Source organism: Tasmannia lanceolata, unplaced genomic scaffold (assembly GCF_043159265.1).
Source record: "Tasmannia lanceolata isolate RefF3 unplaced genomic scaffold, GAP_Taslan_0.1 ptg000037l, whole genome shotgun sequence".
Classification (NCBI taxonomy): domain Eukaryota; kingdom Viridiplantae; phylum Streptophyta; class Magnoliopsida; order Canellales; family Winteraceae; genus Tasmannia; species Tasmannia lanceolata.
In genome coordinates, this window is record NW_027518714.1 from 62,650,982 (window position 1) to 62,672,502 (window position 21,521).

At 39.1% G+C, this 21,521-nt stretch overlaps 2 protein-coding genes across 3 annotated transcripts in view; one reads left to right on the forward strand and one right to left on the reverse strand.

Moving 5' to 3' along the window:
• The window catches only part of LOC143860370 (rust resistance kinase Lr10-like), a 55,878-nt gene extending 36,681 nt beyond the window's left edge, over positions 1-19,197 (forward strand). Inside the window, exons 1-3 of one of the 2 annotated variants that reach the window (XM_077370958.1) lie at positions 15,596-16,339; positions 17,852-17,881; positions 17,962-19,197. In XM_077370958.1, the coding sequence (XP_077227073.1) occupies positions 15,619-16,339; positions 17,852-17,881; positions 17,962-19,085 (1,875 nt within the window). In that variant the 5' untranslated portion in view covers positions 15,596-15,618 and the 3' untranslated portion in view covers positions 19,086-19,197. Of the gene's footprint in view, positions 1-15,595; positions 16,340-17,851; positions 17,882-17,961 lie in introns of those variants that run through there. The other variant, XM_077370957.1, reaches the window with a different exon arrangement.
• LOC143860369 (LEAF RUST 10 DISEASE-RESISTANCE LOCUS RECEPTOR-LIKE PROTEIN KINASE-like 2.3) lies at positions 1,216-15,231 on the reverse strand. Its single transcript, XM_077370956.1, has 5 exons — positions 14,414-15,231; positions 3,090-3,122; positions 2,944-2,976; positions 2,770-2,868; positions 1,216-2,641 (listed from the first exon to the last, which is right to left on the reverse strand). The coding sequence occupies exons 1-5, from the start codon at positions 15,129-15,131 to the stop codon at positions 1,476-1,478; spliced, it is 2,049 nt and encodes a 682-aa protein (XP_077227071.1). The 5' UTR covers positions 15,132-15,231; the 3' UTR covers positions 1,216-1,475.
• Positions 19,198-21,521: the final 2,324 nt, after the last annotated feature.

Sequence of the window (21,521 nt, forward strand, 5' to 3'; positions counted from 1 at the left end):
CGGGTCCCACAAGAGTACTATGCTGCACCTGCTGAACGCAGTTCTGGATTTGATTCCGGGCCCTAGGAGGGGTGGGGTGCTCAAGATTTTAACGTCGTTGGCCAAAAGAAAGGGGATTTGATTGGTCTGGTGACTCCGTCCACGCGGACCAGGGAGATGTTTTTTTCTGGAAATCTAATTGGAAGTCTCGAAGTTCTAGGACCTGTAGAAATATTACTTGGGAAGATTTTTGGGAAGGGATGGCTTGCTTGAATATAGCAAATAGCATTAATAAGCATTAATTCCTTAGTTCTCTCTGGAAACCTGGGGATAGCGGTGGCTAAGCTCTCAAGATTCTTCTCTGGAAGTAGAAATGGATTATTTTGACCCCGAGGAATCTTCTTCTTGCGCTGGAAGTCGAAAGCGGAACCTCTTCATGGAAATTATGGTGTTGAACACGATTCTTCAAAAGATAAGAGGAATGGCATATGTTGATGAGTTAGCAGTAGCTAATGGCTTCAACGCTAGGCCTGGAAATTGGCCAGATCGGCCAGAGGATAGGTTGAATCGGAATAGAGTATGGCTTGCCTCTAGGGAGTTGGCAATTTCTGTTTTGGAAGGTGAAATCGCATCTCGATCTTCCCCTGGATTCATGGGCAGGCCTTTGGGAGCCGAAGGTGAGTGCTTGCTGATTTCCCTTCTCCAAAGCTTCCTTGATGAGCTTGGAAAATGTTCGTATTAACTATTGAGGGTAACAAGAGATAGTTCGTGCTAGGGCGATGATGTTGCAGACATGGATCCTCAATGTAATTTATCTATGTGAGAATGCTTGCAAGTTATTGCTTAATGGATGGTGAGACTAAAAGTTTACATGAAGAGACCATGTTCTCTAAGACGCGCTTGTTTAATCTTCTTGGATTCATCGGCTGAGGACGGGTATATGAGGGTTTAGGAGTCCTTGGAAAGGCTGGGGGGTGGAGGAGGTTATTCGTGGCTTGGTTCTGAAGAATTATCGGACCTTTTTGCACAGGGATATAATCCTGGTCTTTATCTGTTGACTCTATGTAATGTTTGTAGGGACTTCTGGTCCCCACTTTAATTTTCATAGATTCAATAAAACTGTCATCTTTCAAAAAGAAGAAGAAAAAAGCTATCCATAACAACAGGCAATCTTGGACTAGGTCTTAATCAAGGTTAAATTATTCCGACCAACTCCTAAATGAAGGGGTCGAGATCTATCCGAAAACCTCCATAAATTGAAGGGTTTAAAATCATCAAATCAGAGTGGTTTATGGTGCAGTAGTATTACTGTTATTTACCATAATACATACAGCAGTTCGCATGCCAAGTATTATCCCTGTATATTACATGTTTTTTATAATAAGTAAGCTAGGATTGAACCTCCAACCTCAAGGTTGAAAGCCAAAGCCTCAACCAGTTGAGCTAGAGGCTCAACGCCGTTTTATATTACATGTTCTCATTATGACAATCACTAATTAATCTACTATCACAGATAAGAGACTTGATTCTTCATCACCTTGCGAAACTAACCAATTTTCAGAAATACTTGTAGATCCCATGCTATCAATTTCTGTTCCATCATCTTCATTAGTCACCCGTGTTGGAGAAGATAGGGAAGGCTTGGGTGGTATTTGTAGAAGCTCCACACTTCCCTCTAGCATCTCTAACACTTTGCCCATTGAAGGACGATCTGCAGGCTTCATTTGTATGCACCATAACGCCACTATAATCAACTTTTTTGCTACGTCTTTTTCATCATCACTAGCATTCTCTAATTCGAAATCATCTCCTTGACTAACCTGGTCATAAATCCATAACGGAAAGAAAATTTGGCTCGAATTCTCCGCCATAGCGTTAAAATTGCTCCTCCTCCCTGCCATCTCAATTAGAAGCATCCCAAAACTGTAGACATCAGACTTGTAAGAGACGCCCCCGAGATTTTGTAAAAATAGTTCAGGGGCGATATATCCGGGGGTTCCTCTTATGGCGGTGACCGACACAATGCTTTTTTCCATTGGATAAAACTTAGCTAGTCCAAAATCAGAAACTTTTGGGATAAAATTCTCATCAAGAAGGATGTTGTGAGGCTTGATATCGAAATGTAGAATTCTCATGTCACAACCTCGATGCAGATATTCGATCCCTCTTGCAATCCCTAATGAGATCTTGTAGGTTTTTTCCCAACTCAAATGGTCGATGCTTTTATGTTGAGGAAAAATGTATTTTTCCAAAGACCCATTAGGCATGTAGTCATAAATAAGAGCCCTTTTTGAACCCTCTGAGCAGAATCCGATGAGTTGAATCACATTGACATGATGAATCCTTCCGATGGTAGCAATTTCATTGATGAAATCTTTCCCGTTAGCTTTAGACTTGGCCAACATCTTTATGGCGACCGGACGGCGGCTTCGGAGCTTTCCTCTAAAGACGGTGCCGAAGCCTCCCTTGCCTAATTTTTCTTTGAAACCTTGGGTCATCTTCTTAATATCTGAGTAAGAGTATCGTGTTGGCGTCCGATATCTATGCTTGGTCAGGAACTCTTCAACTGTGGAATCCATCCAAATATATCTGATTCGTAACTTATATGCCAAGAAGATAGCCAGGCAGAGTACCCCTATTAATGTTCTTGCTTGCAAAAGAACTTTGCATAGTGAACCACATGCATACTATGTATTAGATTTGATAATAAAAGCACTTTTAATCTCATCATTTAAAATAAAAAAATCACTATTTTAAATGAAATTTAAATTGTATAGTAAGATCACTTACGTATCATCGCATGTGAAAGACAGAAATTAAGATGGGGGATGACATTAACCATACATACGTCGAAACCACATTTACAGGTGTGGAAAAAGGCTTGGATAGCTAGAAAAAGAGACAGAGAAAACAAAGTCAGTTCTATTTTAATTGAAATTTAAATTGTCACGTAAGATCACTTACATATGATCCCATGCCTCGTACACTCCACGAGATCTAGAAAAAGAGATGAGAAAACAAAGTCATCCGGGTCGAGTATAGATGAATAAAGCTTCACACTTTCCATAGAAAATTACGAAAGAAAGAGAAGGCCTTTTTGAAAGCTTTACCAGAAATGAAAAGCCATATAGCTTTGGCGTAACCTGCATATATCCAACACGTAATTAATATAAGAATAAGAATGCGAAAAACACTTGCTTCGATACATTCAACACACCAAACTCTAAGCTAAGGATTCCACTTGTATCGTTGCTTAGATACTAACAAGGGATGATACTTCGACCATTCCACCCTTTGTATATTTTAGGATTTTCTACTGGCTCTTACAATCCTCATTGAGCTGCATGAGCTAATGAACCATTCTAAATCATAGTCACTACAAAAGTTCGTAAAATCCTACACCCAAAACTTATATATCGACAATATGTTAGCAACTGACATAAAATTGAGATATATTTAACATAGTAATATATCTAGAATTTAAGAAAATATTAGTAAATTAAAATCTTACCTGAAATTGGCCATGAAACACCAAAAGAAAATTCATATATTGTGTTATTGAAGCAAGTGAACTAATAGGAATGAACCAAAAGTAGCAATTTTACTAGTGATTGAACGATACTATAAATAATCTTATAATCCACTAGATCTTTACAAGCAAATGCTAGAGAAAAGTAAAATGAAAATATATTTGATCAAATCATGATCAACACATGGTATAACCCAAAATACAAAAGCAAAGACTTGTAACAATTTATTAACCTCATAAAAAGTTTATCAAAACCTCATCTATAGACCATAACATCTTAAAATCATCATTTAATCGTAATTACTTATATAGGATCAATTTTAATCTAAATAAAGACTAATTTTTACTCTAGAGCAACAAAGAAAAATAGAAAGTGTTTAAATATTATTGTCCTAAAATGCACATTGACATTTTCACTACATAGGGCCTACTTAAACCTGCTTAAACTTTACCCAAATTTTAAATAAAATTAACTAAAAATATACAAAAATTATTTTAGCTTGAATGTGTTTATATTTAGCTGTCCTAAAAACTCAATTCACATTTTTACTGTATAGTGCCCATCAAAATCTATTAAAACATTGGCTAAATTTTAAATAGAAATATGTACAAATCTAGATAAATTAATACCCCTTCCTTGTTTTGTTTCCTCTGGTCCATGACTACATAGATAAATTATTATAACTACGTTGAACAATTTTCATGACGAACAGAGGATTGAAGGGTTTACTATGATGTTAGTTTGACATTTCAGACACATTCTAAACATCCTAGAAACAATTTGTAAAATAATTGTTGGTGCTCCCATCAGTCCATAAACATGCCAATTGTTAATGTCACTGTATCAACTATACATGAAGCAATGAATAAGTCAATAAAATGTCAAGAAAAAGATGTATGCTTACAAAGTACAAATCTCTCTCACACAATACATACATACGCATACTCTTTCTCTCTCTAATGTAGGATAGATTTGTTACTAATTAGGAGATAGTTTTGTTACTAATTTAGGAGATGGATTATAATTAGAAGTCATTGTAGGTTATTCTACTTTAATTAGGCGTGCTATTAGGATAAGTCTTAGGATGAGAGGGAAACTTGAATATTAGCTGGATAAGGAAGGAGAATAGTCCCCATGACTAACAAACCTAAATTAATTAGCTTCTATAATTAAACATGTTGCCTTGAGCATTGTGCTATAGGCAGAGTATTCACAGGTTGACTCCATCTAGCACTAACACTACACATGGCCAATCCTTGAGGATGAACTAAACACTTGTCAAAGGAGCTGAAGCCTACTTGGATCAATCTTGTCTTGGAGGTACAACCAAGGTGGAGCTCACATTCAAGCATCCCAAGCAAGTGTACAAGCAAAGGAAGATCATTGAAGGCCAAAGATTGAGGATCAACATATACAAAGGTCAAATAAGCTTGAACACACCAGTAGCATCATCGTTGGAAGATGTCAAAGTATGAAGCTCAAAGTCAAGATCCCACAAGCAAGCCATGAGCTAAAACGGAGATCAAATGATGAATGGCTAAAGAAAAGTTCAAGGGTTCAAGAGAGCATTTCAAATGGTAGAATGTATTTCCTCTCTCTCTCTCTCTCTCTCTCTCTCTCTCTCTCTCTCTCTCGAACTTTCTCTTGATCAAGGCATACTTACAGAGACCCTAAAAATGTGTAAAAATGTATTTGAAAACCAAACACCGAAAGTGGCAAAGTTTTAAATGGTTTTGAAAATCAAAATGCAAAAACAAGTCAGACCAGCCGACCGGCCCCCTCCGGGTCAACCGGTCCAGTATAAAACACAGAATTGTGTTTTTCCAATAGCAACTGTGTTTGGGTGACCGTATCCTCTCGGGTGGCCAGCCCCGGTCGATCGAGGAGCACTGGGCGGCCAAAACCCACTTGTTGTTCTGAATAAAATTGCCAGAATTCAAGGGATGGTCGGTCTAGAGGCATCGGTCAACCGGTCTCGACAGAAAAATATAGCCGATTGGTGTCTAATGGCTAGTTTAAAAGTGACCCAATTTTTTACGAAAACACCATCAAATGGTGTGTGTGTGTGAGTGTGTGTGTGTGTGTGTGTGCGCGCGCGTGCGTGTGTGCGCGCGCGCATGTGTGTGTGTGTGTGCATGTGTGCGTGTGTGTGTTTGTGCGCGCACGCGCGCGTGTGTTTGAGAACAGTTCAAAACTTGGTGATTTGATTTCCAACTCACTAAAACCCATGTGCAAATACTTGCAATCCTATTTTGGGTAAAATCTCTCTCCAACTCTCTCATGCCGTGATCTTATTGATATACTTGAGAGTTTTGGTTAGGCCATTCTTGCTTTTTGAGAGCTCCAACTTGTAATCAAGCCTATCAGGAGGCTAAATCATGGTTCTTCTTCCTTCGTAACAAAGAATTATAAATGCAGAAGGGTGTTGTAATTAAATCCCTTGGACACTTGTAAGAAGCCTCGAAGCTGGGCGTAGTGTGGACTTTGAATAATGGATCCCCTCAAGTACGACCTTGAGAAGAGTGGACGTAGGCCCTTGGATTTAAGGGTTGAACCACTTAAAAATCCTATGTGCTTCCTTCTTGTGTGGTACAATCTTCTTTCTATTTGTTACTTATTTATCTGTGCCTCCTTGGGAAATTTGTTCTTAATTAGCATTTGGATTGTCACGCATATTTGTATTTTGCTAGTTAGGCCAAACATGTCCTTGATCAAGTTTGTAAGTTAATTTGGGTCTTGAGCATACATCTTGCCATTAGTTTGAACCAATTGATCCAACTTGATTAATAAAGTATTAAACTTAGGCGTATTTGGAAAAGTTTCAAAAGATCAAAATTTTATAAAGACAACCAATTCACCCCCCTTTTGGTTGCCAAACCGGGAATTCAAATAGTCTATAAATAGTAGTTGTAGGATGTATGCAGTTATTCCTTCATTCATTCATTGAATAAAGTTGATTTCAGTTCCCTACTTTTTACCTTGTGGAGTCAAGGTTCTCATTCCCTAATCTTCTAGGTGCGACAGTTCTCTTCGCCTTCTTTCCTCACACTTCCTCCGTGTCAAAGTTTTATTTTCCTGATCTTTCTTTAACACCCAAGAATATCCCGTCTTGTTATTCATTAACCTCCCAATTTTTTTTTTGATTTTCTTAACTATCTTATTTGATTCTTTAACCACTTCTTTCTTGAAACAAGAACTTCATTCCTCAACAACCAACTTATAACCTGTTTCCACCATAACTAAGCATCCAAAGAACTCCCTAGACAAACCCCCTACTGTCCATTCGTTTGAATGATGTCGTTTACATACCCTTTTCCATAAAACCAAGTGCCATTTTACGATTCCAACTATTCCAACAATCTTTTTACCATTCCAACTGCTCTTTTCAACTATTCCCAAAATCATTTTCTTCCCTTTCACTCCATAAAAACAATTTCCTCACTTTTCCTTATCTTTTTCTTCTTTTTTGGTTTATTTTTACTTAACCTAACACAACTGATCTGTTTCTGCTGAATCCGACCTGTTGCGCTTCTCCTACTCTGCTGAATCCGATTTCTATTGTTTAAACCTTTTTTTGTTGCTGCCCTCAGCCATTTCCATCTTATTACAGCCGACAACACAGCCTATTCCGACCATCTTCATCACTAAATCTGGCAACCATCACCTAGATCCGCCACAACCCATTCGTATTGTCCTCTTCTCCCATACCCGAACAGCAACTTGCACCTTTTACTTTTGATAGAGAACCTTTTCCTAATAGCCTTCCTTGATCTTGTTGTTGCAAACCTAGATTATCCTGGCCATATTACACCCAAAAAAGAAAAAAAAAAGGACAAGGCTACTCCCATCTGATCATATCAAAGAGTACTCCATAAATCTAGTTTAAACCAGCCATCTTTGGTCCCCTTAATCTATAGCCCATTCCTAGCCCATAAACTCTCCACAACAGCAAATTATTTCACTTTAAGTATAGCCCAAAGCTCCACTTATTTCCATCCAATTTCTCTTATCTCCATCCCACATCATTTTTCTGATCTCTCTCTCTCTCTCTCTCTCTCTCTCTCTCTCTCTCTCTCTCTCTCTCTCTCTCTCTCTCTTTTAGCCATCTCTGATTTCTTATATCTCGCATTACTCTTTCTTTGTTTGATTGAAGGAAGGAGGATCCATAACTGATCTGTTCGTTGGTGTCTATACGCCAAGGCTACCAAGAATTTTGGAGGCCCTACCAGGAGGTCCTCGCATACTTGTTGTGAATCCTTCCACCCCCGGCACACTCTACAGTAATCACCTTTGGCAAAACCCATTTTAGAAATAATGGCTTCTGAAATCACTCAACCCGTTGCTATTAAATTGGATGGAACAAATTATATCCATTGGTCTTTTCTTATGCGGAGTTTTTTTAAGGGAAAAGGGCTTTGGAAATATGTCACAGGTGACATCAAACTTCCAGCAACAAATGATCCCAAATATGATGATTGGGAAATAAACAACAATAGAATTGTTACCTGGATCGCCAACACTGTCGTTCCATCCATTAGTATGCAGTTTGGCAGATTTGAAACTGCAAAAGATTATGTGTTTTTCTGTCTCGCCGGTATGTGCAATCTGATTTTGCTCGGAAATATAAGTTAGAACAAGATCTTCGTTTACATAGACATCATAAGGGGCAATCTGTTTTAGAATTTCATTCTCAAATGTCTATAATATATTAATATGAGATGAATTGGCTCTTATGGAACCTAATTGGACAGCTGATGCCAAATTGTGGTACAACTATCGTGAAGAAATGCGATTTGTACAATTTCTAATGGCTCTTCAGGATGATTTTGAGACAATTCGTGCTACTATTCTTCATTGCTCGCCCCTCCCAACTGTTGATACTGCCTTATCCGAGTTACTTGCTGACAAAATTCGTAAAGGTCTCATTCCTAATCCAACTTCGGTCTTTGTTGTCCCTTCTAATCCCAGAGGCAACTCCTTGAAGGGCAAATCCACTCGGGGATATCAAGATATGTCTAATATTCAATGCATTTATTGTAAAGAAGATGGACATATGGTTAAGAATTGTCCTTCACCCACTTCCAATAATATGAGCAGTAAGAAGAACGGAACTACTCGCTTTGCAGCTGCTTCTGATTCTTGACATGTTGCAGCTCGCTCCGGCTTCACCTGACAAAGCTCCATCTGACCCTTCTGCACCTCATGGCTATCTCACAACAGATCTTGTACAGGAGATGATTCATTAAGCTATCTCATAGATTGGTAATATCAATCCAACTTTCTTTGCCCTCTCGTACCCTCAAGTAGATATTCAAATAGATGGTTTTTTTATTCTGGTGCCTCTCATAACATGACCTTTGATATGGATTCATTCCAAAACCCTTAGCCCGTTACTTCTCCTATTATTCATACCGCTGATGGATCCACTATTACTGCAAGTCACGTTGAAATGATTGAATCCTCTTCCATGCTTTCTTTGTCTGATGTTTTTCTTGTCGCCAATTGTCAATGAATCTAATTTCTGCAGGTCAGTTATGTGATCATGGTTTTGATGTTATCTTTTCCTCTTCTGGATGTGTTGTGCAGGATCACTTGATGGGGAAGCAAGTTGGGACAGGCAATAAAGTAGGTCGATTATTTCAATTAGAAGCACTTTGTATTCCTCCTACTCTTCGTCCATCGGTCGTAGCTGCCTCCACTCCAGGATCTTCTTCTTTCATGTTATGGCATTCTCGACTGGGTCATGTTTCTACACCTCGTCTTCATTATATGATCAATAATAGGTTGTTAGGACCAGTACATGCAGAAAAATAATTATGTTGCTTCAATTGTAAACTGGCTAAACAACCAACATTGCCATTTTCTAGAAGTACCTCTATTTCCCAATCTCCATTTGACTTAATACACTCTGATGTTTGGGGACCCACTAATGTCTCTTCTATGGGGGGTAGTAAGTATTATGTTATTTTTTGTCGATGACTATTCCCGTTATACTTGGCTTTATCTGTTGCAGTCTCGTTCTGAATTTTTACGTGTTCATATAGAATTTCCTACTATGGTAAAAACTAAGTTTTCCAAATCTATTAAAAATTTTCGTTCCGACTCTGATGGAGAATACATGTCAACTTCATTTCATACATTTCTAAAAAATGAGGGTACTCTTCTCCAGTTGTCTTGTACTGATACACCTGAACAAAATGGTATAGCGGAACGCAAGCATCGTCATATTATTGAGACTGCCCGAACATTACTTATCTCATCTTCTGTCCCTCGCAAATTCTGGGGCGAAGCTGTTCAAACTTCAGTCTATCTCATTAATCGGATACTCTCATCCATCATTGCTGGCGTATCTCCTTTTGAACATCTTTACCAGTCTCTTCCTGACTACTCTGAATTACATGTGTTCGGCTCCACATGTTTTGTACTTCTTCCGACACGAGAGCAACATAAGTTGGGTAAAAGAAGTGTCATTTGTGTGTTTTTAGGCTATGGTATTTAGCAAAAAGGATACCGTTGCTATGATCATGAAGCAAAAAAATTACGAATTTCTCGGCATGTTGTCTTTTGGGAAAAATACCATTTTATCTCATCTCCTCCACTCCATCATCTGAGTCTTTTCAACCTGTGGACCCCTTTCCTGATGCTCCTTCTAACACTCTACCGAGTCTTCTAACGGTTTCCCTACTCTCCTAGATCATCTTACGCCTCTTGATTCTGCTGCTCTGGACCAGTTTGCGCCTAATCCCAACAACGCTACCTCTACAAGTGATCCATCACCTGTTGTCCGTACGCATCCCTACCCGTAGCGCGAACACCATCCCCCATCCAAACTTAAGGATTATCATTGTTTTTTATCAACTATTTTGTCTCTTCATGAGCCTCAATCTTATCGAGAGGCTGCCCCTGACCCAAAATGCCAGCAAGCTATGGCAGAAGAGCTTACAACCTTACAAAATACCAATACTTGGGACCTTGTAGATCCTCCTCCTGGAAAGTCTATTGTAGGGTGCAAATGGGTTTACAAGATCAAAACCAAATCAGATGGATCTATTGAAAGGTAAAAAGCCTGCCTTGTTGCTAAAGGATTCACCCAAGAGTATAGAATTGGCTACGATGAGACATTTGCCCATGTTGCTCGTATGACGACGGTACGAACACTTATCGTTGTTGCCTCTACTCGACGCCGGTCATTGCATCAAATGGATGTTAAGAATGCCTTCCTCAATGGTGATCTTCATGAAGTATACATGCAATCTCCTCCTGGTCTTTCACACAACCCTCGACAAGTTTGCAAACTTCGTCGTGCCTTATATGGTCTCAAACAAGCCCTTCGCTCTTGGTTTGAGAAATTTCGTACTGCCATTCTCCACTATGATTTTTCTCACAGTGCATATGATTCCACTATGATACCCAACCCGGCTCAACCCAAACCCAACCCTACCCGATTTGGAGCAGATTGGGTTAGGGTCGACCAACCTAAACCCGACGCTCGGATTGGGTCGGGTTAGGGTTGTAGGGTTGAGGGAATGTTATCTCAGATTGCGTTTGGGTTGGCCTCAACCCGACCTAACCCGAGATGCACCCCTACTCCACAGGGGCAGAGAATCTTGCTCCGGCTTCACCTGACAAAGCTCCATCTGACCCTTCTGCACCTCATGGCCATCTCACAACAGATCTTGTATAGGAGATGATTCATCAAGCTATCTCACAGATTGGTAATATCAATCCTACTTTCTCTGCCCTCTCGTACCCTCAAGTATATATTCAAATAATTGGTTTTTTTTATTCTGGTGCCTCTCTTCATATGACCTTTGATATGGATTCATTCCAAAACCCTTAGCCCATTACTTCTCCTGTTATTCATACCGCTGATTAGATCCACTATTACTACAAGTCACATTGGAATGATTGAATCCTCTTCCATGCTTTCTTTGCCTGATGTTCTTCTTGTTCCCCAATTGTCAATGAATTTAATTTCTGCAGGTCAGTTATGTGATCATGGTTTTGATGTTATCTTTTCCTCTTCTGGATGTGTTGTGCAGGATCACTTGACGGGAAAGCAAGTTGGGACAGGCAGTAAAGTAGGTCGATTATTTCGATTGGATGCACTTTGTATTCCTCCTACTCTTCGTCCATCGCTTGTAGCTGCCTCCACTCCAGGATCTTCTTTCATGTTATGCCATTCTTGACTAGGTCATGTTTCTGCACCTCGTCTTCATTATATGATCAATAATAGGTTGTTAGGACCAGTACAGGCAGAAAAAGAATTATGTTGCGTCAATTGCAAACTGGCTAAACAACCAACATTGCCATTTTCTAGAAGTACCTCTATTTCGCAATCTCCATTTGACTTAATACGCTCTGATGTTTGGGGACCCACTAATGTCTCTTCTATGGGGGGTAGTAAGTATTATGTTATTTTTGTCGATGACTATTCCCGTTATACTTGGCTTTATCTGTTGCAGTCTCGTTCTAAATTTTTACGTGTTTATATTGAATTTGTTACTATGGTAAAAACTCAGTTTTCCAAATCTATTAAAAAAATTTGTTCCGACTCTGGTGGAGGATACATGTCAGCTTCATTTCATACATTTCTAAAAAAATAAGGGTACTCTTCTCTAGTTGTCTTGTACTGATATACCTGAACAAAATGGTATAGCGGAACGCAAACATCGTCATATTATTGAGTGCCCGAACATTACTTATCTCATCTTCTGTCCCTCACAAATTCAGGGGCGAAGCTGTTCAAACTTCAATCTATCTCATTAATCGGATAACTTCATCCATCATTGTTGGCGTATCTCCTTTTGATTGTCTTTACCACTCTCTTCCTGGCTACTCTGAATTACGTGTGTTCGGCTCCACATGTTTTGTACTTCTTCCGACACGAGAGCGACATAAGTTGGGTAAAAGAAGTGCCATTTGTGTGTTTTTAGGCTATGGTATTTAGCAAAAAGGATACCGTTGCTATGATCATGAAGCAAAAAAATTACGAATTTCTCGGCATGTTGTATTTTGGGAAAAATACCATTTTATCCCATCTCCTCCACTCCATCATCTGAGTCTTTTCAACCTGTGGACCCCTTTCCTAATGCTCCTTCTAACACTCTACCGAGTCTCCTAACAGTTTCCCTACTCTCCTAGATCATCTTACGCCTCCTGATTCTGCTCTGGACCAGTTTGCGCCTAATCCCAACAACGCTGCCTCTACAAGCGATCCATCACCTGTTGTTCGTATGCATCCCTACCCGCAGCGCGAACAGCATCGATCCCCCATCCAAACTTAAGGATTATCATTATTTTTTATCTACTATGTTGTCTCTTCATAACCTCAATCTTACCGAGAGGCTGCCCCTGACCCAAAATGGCAGCAAGCTATGGCAGAAGAGCTTACAACCTTACAAAATACCAATACTTGGGACCTTGTAGATCCTCCTCTATTGTAGGGTGCAAATGGGTTTACAAGGTCAAAACCAAATCAGATGGATCTATTGAAAGGTACAAAGCCCGCCTTGTTGCTAAAGGATTCACCCAAGAGTATGGAGTATGAAATCCAAATAATTCTCCAAATTTTAATGTTGTGCGCGTGTGTAGTCCACTGTTTTTCAAAAAGTACTGTGAGGCCACTTCATAGGATGGTCCAAACCATTCATTTATTGGGCCACAACATAAATGGGCTGCACCACATAAATCATCTCCATAGGATGATCCTAACGGGCAATCACATTGTATAGCAGAGGGTTATTATCATCCAATGAATATGATTTAAGAAGTGCAACCTGTTTACATTGTGGCCCAACAAATGAGCAGTTTGAAATGTCCTATGAAGTGGGCCGCACAATAGTTTGAAAAACACAGAACTTAACATGCAAACAACATATAAAATCTCTTAATTACCCGGGATTTGCGAGGGACGATTGCAAAAGGCATTTCACGAATGGGTTGTTGCATGTGAGAGCAGCCACCTCGAGTGAATTAAATGAAAATGACAAAATCTGAGCCCCCGTGGCTGCTCTCACATGCAGCAGCCCATCCGTGTAATGCCTTGTGCGTTGGTCTCTACCAAATTCCTAATTACCCATCTCAGTTATGAGTTTTTATATGGTGTTGAGACGTATATATATGTTGGGCCACAACATAGATATGTTGTGGCACAAAACTCATTTCCATGCGATGATCCCAACCCTCGGATCTATAGAGATTCTCCCTTTTATGTTGGAGGGCTACGATCATCCTATGAAAATGATTTTTGTGGCCCAAACTATATATATTATGGCCCAACAAATGAACGATTTGGATCGAAATGGGGTACAGCCCTTTTTGAAAGAGGCCACACGTACACCTTATAAAATCTCCTTACTTCTATATCTGCTTTCGGCCCTCAAATTTCTATAAGAGTACCATAGCCCCTTACCCAGTTTTTTTGTCGTACGCTACTCATGTTGAAATGGAAACTTGAGTCAGAGGGGGAGAGAGAGACTTAAGATCGATTGCAAAAATGCTATAATACTCCACTAAAGAGAGAGAATATCGATTGCAAAAATGCTATAATGTTGGAGTTATTAGGGAAATTTTTCGAATAAACCTAGGAGATAACGTTATTAGTTAATATCATCTCCCCAAACCTATGACCGAAAATTTCCCAATTTTCAGGGGGTTAATTGCACCCTCCCACTATAGTTCCGTCCCAGCCGGTATATCGGTTTCCTTCTTTTCCGGTGAAAATCGCTTCATCGCGGTTTAAAATGAGAGTGAGTTTCCATTTTTGCTCACCCCTCTTTCGCTCTTCTCTCTCTCCGTTTTGCACTAATCAACAATGAAGGAATTTCGAACATGAACAAATATAGTAATAGAACATGTTATAATAAGCGATTAAAGGCCTTAAATAAGATTTGAGTACTCACATTGAGTGCGTGATGATAGCCCATAGCAATATACTGAGTAGAATTCGAGAATCTCCCAAGAGAGCTCAAAACCCATGGGCAACAGATTTTGAATTTGAGTAAAATTAGATATCTCAACTTCCCCAACTGCTGTCATATTAATAGCGGTCCTTGCTACCGACTCGCAGGTTTCGTTGAGGTCAGAAATTGACATCTTGTTACCCATGACGAAATACAAATAATCAGGAGAAGAGGTAGCGGGACAAGGAGTGGCAGCTTTATACTCGGAATTGTTGATTGGAACTGAACATTTCACGAATACAATAGTGTATGCCGAGTGAATAGAGTATACCCCGTAGTCATCATCGAAATCATAATATAGCCCAGACGAATAGGGAGGGAGAGAAGAACAATTGCCTTTTTGTAGATCGGAATCGACCAATCGGATGACCTTTTTCTCGTACGAAATTTCTTCGACGTAATATTTTCCGGACCTGAAATTCAAAACGGCTCGATTGTCATCACAAGCTAGCTGGTAAGAGAGGTGAAAATTGGAATCGAGATGGGTTATTCCGCAGTCCTCCGGGTCGGTGGTTAAGCGAAATGGGTAGGTGATGTTTTGGAGAGTTCCACAGGAAGAATGGCAATCACGTCTCCAAGCGTTGCAGCCACCTAGAAAAAAGAAGAAGGAAAGAAGAGAGGCTAACACTGCGACGGAAAGGGATCTGCTCCTCTTCATGACACCACGAGAGAGATGATCGAGGACGACGAAATTAAGAAAAGAGGGTGTAATTTTGTATCTACAAAAGAAAAGAAACTTATAATATTTTCTGCATCATACATTTTCGTCTTAATTTTCCAAACATAATTGTTTCATGTTGATTTAACAAGGGCCATTGATGATTTAATTGTTTTTAGATGATGGAGGATCTTAGTGGGTTAACAAAAGGTTAATATTTGTAAATATAACTTAGATTTGGAATTTTATAGGTCATTTTTTAGATCTAAATTTTAGATTTTTGGGATATGAGGTTTGGATCAGGTTTTATGACTTTTTTAGAATTTTTTGGGCACGTTGGGAGTTGCCGTGTTTCGCACGGAGTGTGATTTTGTCTGTACTGATGAAAAGACTTTGACTTTTATGTACTCTGCATTATATTTTCCACACGGTAACGAGTCGTCGCTATGTTTTAGGTTTTATGTCTGTACTCTGCATTTGAGATAGTATGGGTAAGCCAGTTGCAGACGCCATCTTGCACTTGCTCTCCGTGACCCTCTTCCTCATAATTTTATTATTAGACAATGGAGTTTGTCAACCAGAACTATGCCCACCTTTCAAGCAGTGCGATCCCCATGGCCCTGAAATTAGATTTCCTTTTGGATTGAAAGAAGAAGAAGAAGACCAGCAGCATCAGCACTGCCGCGCCTATCCTGGCTTTGATTTCTCCTGCAAGGGCACCAAGACAGTCCTCAACCTCCCATATTCAACGGAGGTTTTCGTGACAGACATCGATTATAAGTTTCAGACACTAAGCATATCTGACCCTCAGAATTGCATCGAGGGCCTCCTCTTCAACCTCAAACTTAATCTCTCCGCTTCTGTTTTCCACCCTTGGTTTGATTCTATATACGACAACTGCACATTTCTCAATTGTCCGTATGTTTCTATTAATCACTTCTATGGTCTTCACATCCCATGCCTGAGCGGCTCTCAATACCAAGTTTTTCTTACTAATGGGAGTGCTGTAGTGGATAGATTGCCATTCTACTGCCGGCCAATCAAGACCGTCGAATGTCCATTGGATTTTTACAACGATCGAGATCATCATCTGATGTGGGATGTGCCTCGATGCAGTGATTGCGAAACAAGAGGAGGGAGATGCGGATTCAAGAACATAACCGGTGACGAAATCACTTGTTTCTTCATTCCACCAACTAAAACTAAAGGTATTCCCCTCTTCTATTTCCATTCCTTTTTAACTCCGCACTACACATACTACTTCTGCTCATCTCTCTTTTCTCGTCTGGGGAATCTCTCTCTGTTTTCGAAACCCTACTTCAGCGCTCTACATCTCTCTCTCTTTTTCAAAGAAGAAGATAGAGGAGGAGAGGAGGAACGAGATAGTCCCTCTTCACCCCCTTCGGCCTTCCCTCTGTGTCAATAATCAATTTAATACTAAAATCAATTCTCAAAATCCAAAACGAGCAGGGGCTTACTCTAGGATATATGGTCTGAATTGGAATGAACGTTGATTGAAATACCATAGATGGGATTCAAATGAACTTATTCTTGCATATTCTTATTGATGGTCTCCATATTATTCGTAGTTGGGAGTTTTAATATGGTAAGATACCATGTTCACGCATATTCTTATTGATGCTCTGCCATCAAGCCATTAATTTCACGCAGACAAGTTTGTCATGTTGCAGGAATAGTTTTTCTGTCAACAAAATGAGTCCAAGCCTGTTGTTTTGGATGTAGGGAAAAGAAAATGAATATTTCGGCCACAAGAAAGTGAAAGGCAGAGATTAATCTCACTGAAATCCATGCATTTTAATTTCTGCCACTTACAAGGAGGTGTTTCACCTTCCTCATGGGCTGATTTACTGGTGCCCGGAGGTGAAATCCACTCTTCACAGAGAAAAAATATTCCATGAAAAAATTCTATGCTCTGGTAGGTTTACAGCTTAATTTTTTATTTCTTTTTGAAAAACAAATCATAGAAAATTTGTTTAATGACTCTGAAATTCTTTTTCCCTACATCCAACTTGCAGTGAAATATAATTTCTCTCGAGACAAGAATTAAACAACCGATAGAACCAGTTAATATATCAGGACTTAAACTGAAATAAATTATTTGGGAAGTCATTTAAAACTGAAATAAATTATTTGGTAAAAACTGTTTTAAATTTTTCCATTAATTCCAAAACAATTTTTTATTTTTTTCCAAAACATTTTTATAATTACACCCATTAATGCAAACCGTTTCATCTTCTCTAACAATTGCAAAAGTGACTACTGGGAGAGAAACATTTTGCCATCTTAATGCGCATTTTTTCCTCCCAACAGTCATATTTTCTCTCTATAAAAGAGAGAGAAGGCAACATTGTTTGACACAGAAGTTCTTACCACATGCATATGTAGGTACCTATGGTTACCGCATGCATATGTAGGTGTATGTGTGTATGTGTGTAGTAGCACTATGGTTACCCGATGCATATGTAGGTGACTAAAAGAGGTCCCAGCTTCTTACCTTTTTTTCTTCTTAATCATTACTTTTTTATCCCTACAATTGAATTTGTTGTTTCGATCTTTTTTTTTAAAGAAAATGTAAAGTTAAAACTTAAGAATTTCAGTGTTTCTTCTTGGTTACATGAACAATTGATGGATTGGATTGCTTGAAATGAATGAAGACCATATGTGTAATGATTCTAACTTTCTACTATTATTTTTTGCAGGATCAAGTGATGAAAAGTACATAATAATAGGTAGAGCTCTCTTCCATGTTTAGAGATTAGATAAATGTACCTTAATTACTTAATGATCTTCAATCTTATTATATGTTCAGGTGTCAGCATAGGCATCTTTGTTCTCATATTAGCAACATTGATCAGCATTAAGGTCTACATCTGGTGGAAAACAGATAGAAAGGATATAGAAAACCAACTCGAAATTGAAAAGTTCTTGGAAGATTACAAATCAATGAAGCCCACGAGATATTCTTATGCTGATTTGAAAAAGATGACAGATCAATTCAAGGAAAAGTTGGGTCAAGGAGGTTACGGCTCTGTGTTCAAAGGGAAGCTTCCCAGTGAAGTCACTGTTGCCGTAAAGCTCCTCCAAAACTCTGGTGGTAATGGTGAAGATTTCATTAACGAAGTGGGTACCATTGGTAGAATTCATCATGTCAATGTGGTTCGCCTTCTAGGATTTTGTGTTGATAGATTCAGAAGAGCACTTATTTATGAATTCATGCCGAATGAATCCCTAGAGAAATTCATCTTCTCAGCTGATGCTAAAGACCCAGTGCTTGGTTGGGAAAAGCTTCAAGATATTGCACTTGGTGTTGCTAAAGGAATCGAATATCTACACCAGGGTTGTGAACAGCGCATTCTCCATTTCGATATCAAGCCTCACAATATTTTGCTAGACCATAACTTTAATCCAAAGATATCTGATTTTGGACTGGCAAAATTATGTCCGAAGGAGCAAAGCATTGTATCCATGAAAGATGCTAGAGGAACCATGGGTTACATTGCACCCGAAGTGTTCTCTCGGAACTTTGGAAATGTTTCCTACAAATCAGATGTTTATAGTTTTGGAATGTTATTGCTAGAAATGGTTGGAGGTAGGAAGAATATTGATGCTACAGTAGAAAACACTAGTGAAGTTTACTTTCCAGAATGGGTATATAATAAACTCAGTCAAGGAGATGGATTGAGACTCAGGATTGAGGAAGATGGAGATGCTGAGATTGCAAAACAGCTAACTAAAGTGGCCCTCTGGTGCATACAGTCTCACCCTGCAGATCGCCCTTCTATGAAAAATGTACTCCAAATGTTGGAAGGAAGTACGGATAGCTTGATGATGCCACCATACCCGTTTGCTTCTTCAGGTCCACAAGATACTAATGTAGCATTACCTGAAGAAACTCACGGTACAAAATTGACAACCATCCATGAAATAGAATAAGTATCAAGGAGTTGTACTCTTTTTTTTTTTTCAGAAGTTTATGATATGATTGTGTAACCTATAGTTGTATACATTTTCTCAACATCATATGGGAATATTTTTCTTTGAGGCACCACAGTAATTGATACTAGTTATCAAAGCTACTACTCCTATATATGATCATATTCTCATAAGGACTCGACTACTTAAGAAAATAAAGGTGGAGGATTTTTTCATTTATTGACTTATCAACTGCTTAAAAGAGAGACGTGGTGTCTTTTTCCTTCTGGACTTATCAAACCCGATTTCCTCCTCCCCTTACGCCAAAGAGAGGTGAACCACATCAGCTATATTTGATGACCAATCATGTTGCACCATTGCAGGCATGACTCAATGCTGATTATCAACCATAACAATACGTATCACTTGATAGTGACACTTCTTATTTCATTAAGTACTCGTTTTTTGGTAGATAAGTTGAGGTTAGGTGGAACCGGATTTATTAAAAGACAAGGAAAAGAAAATCACAGCCCTCAAAACACCATACCAATACAATAAGAAAAAAAAATCAGAGGCAATAAGAAGGGAGATATCGACCCCCTTGAAGGGACAATCTTCTTTGGAGAGAAAACCAATAGAAGCAGTTTCTTCTTTCCAAGTGTAAGTGGCCTTCCGATGAATGGATTGGTTAATAGCAAACTTGATTTGAATGTGTATAGAGAGAGCTTGGGCATTGGTCTCATTAATAATGTTAACTATGACCAAGGAGTCGATTCCACCCAATTTATCTTAAGTCTTACTACAGAGCCGAAAAAAGACCATGATGGATATCAATCATAAGTTGTATCTCCGGAGAAGGCCGTAAGGCCCATGATCATCACTAATGATTGTCAATAGCTTCCCCCGAAGGATTGAAACGCATTAATGTTAACCTTTATCTTTCCTTTGTTCCACCTGATCCATGAGCATAATACGGCGCTAAATAAAGAGAGACTTGATTAATCTCACGTCGGGTGAGATAACCTCAAGAACAACAGAAGTATACGGGAAGAAGAAGATTATTTTTCATTCATATCTTGGAAATGACAATTACATGCTTAATAAGAGATCTCTTCTACAGCACTTTCCTACTAAAAGAGAATCCTAATAAAGCTAAATAAAGAAATAGCTAATAACAATAAAGATTCTTACTAAATCTCTAAATATTATATAATTATTAAATAGTAACTAATAGATATGTTTAGAGAATTAAATAGTAACTAGTAGATTATTGCTAATTATCTCTTCAGATCGTATCAATTCCCTTCTCCTTCAAAATGACCTTGTCCTCAAGGTCTAAAATTTGGAAAGTGTTGCTGAACCGGTGAGGAAGGCCATTGTTACCACCAAATTGAGGTTTTGGACCTGGCGGTGAAGGCAGTAGAACCAGTTTAGGAGGGGGTCGATGAAGACAAGTAATAGCATCAACTGATTCCTCTTGTAGCCCAGCCAACTCAATGGCCTGATCAAGAGTTGTAGGTTTGTGTAATTGCACACTTAGTCGAATCTCATCTTTAAGTACCGCAAGGAACGCACTTACAAAAAATTGATCAGGAAGATCTTCAATTTTGCTGGAAAAATTTTCAAAACGCTCTCGATATGCTGCCACCGTCCCAAACTGTCGAAGCCTTATAATATCCACAATGGGATCTTCACTCACTCTTGGCCCAAAACGAGAACAAATAGCCTTTTTGAAGACCGGCCAAGAAACAATTCCATGGGTGTGCTCAAACCATTGGAACCATTGAATAGCTTTCCCTTCCAAGTGAATCAAAGCTAGGGCCACCCTTTACTCCATATCAATTTTATTAACCCCAAAAAATTTGTCACAACGATAAACCCAACCCTTCAGATCATCGCCCACAAATTTAGGAAAATCAATCTTCGCATAGTGAGGTTGAAAAGTGTCTGAAGGAGGAGCCGAGATTCGTGGAAAAACAACCTCACTCTGATCAGTAATAGTGCCTCCAATTTTTGAATCGGTGGGTACGGTCGGAATGGTAGTCGCTCCCAAGCGTCGTAGAATTTTTGTAAACTGAGTTGTAGTGGAAGCCTCTAATCGAGCAACAGCATCCTGCAACTTCGTGAGCTCTTCCGAATGACAAGAGGCGGATTCTTGCAATTTAGAAATTCCGGTAGAATGGAGTTTCAATTCCGCCTCAATTTGTTTAAGTCTGGTTCCATCTGCCATGATTATTGATACGCAAGCCGAAGATCGTCGGCTCTGATGCCACTTAATACGTCGCTTGGAAGAGAGACTTGATTAATCTCACGTCCGGGGAGATAACCTCAAGAACAACAGAAGTATAGGGGAAGAAGAAGATTATTTTTCATTCATATCTTGGAAATGACAATTACGTGCTTAATAAGAGATCTCTTCTACAGCACTTTCCTACTAAAAGAGAATCCTAATAAAGC

What these genes read in the sequence shown, in the direction of transcription:
- LOC143860369 (XM_077370956.1), bottom strand. Translation starts at nt 15,131, where the DNA reads ATGAAGAGGAGCAGATCCCTTTCCGTCGCAGTGTTAGCCTCTCTTCTT. An exon ending in TATATGGCTTTTCATTTCTG is followed by an intron (nt 2,977 to 3,089) that starts GTAAAGCTTTCA and finishes CTCTTTTTCTAG; the next exon opens with ATCTCGTGGAGTGTACGAGG. An exon ending in TCTTTCACATGCGATGATAC is followed by an intron (nt 2,642 to 2,769) that starts GTAAGTGATCTT and finishes CACTATGCAAAG; the next exon opens with TTCTTTTGCAAGCAAGAACA.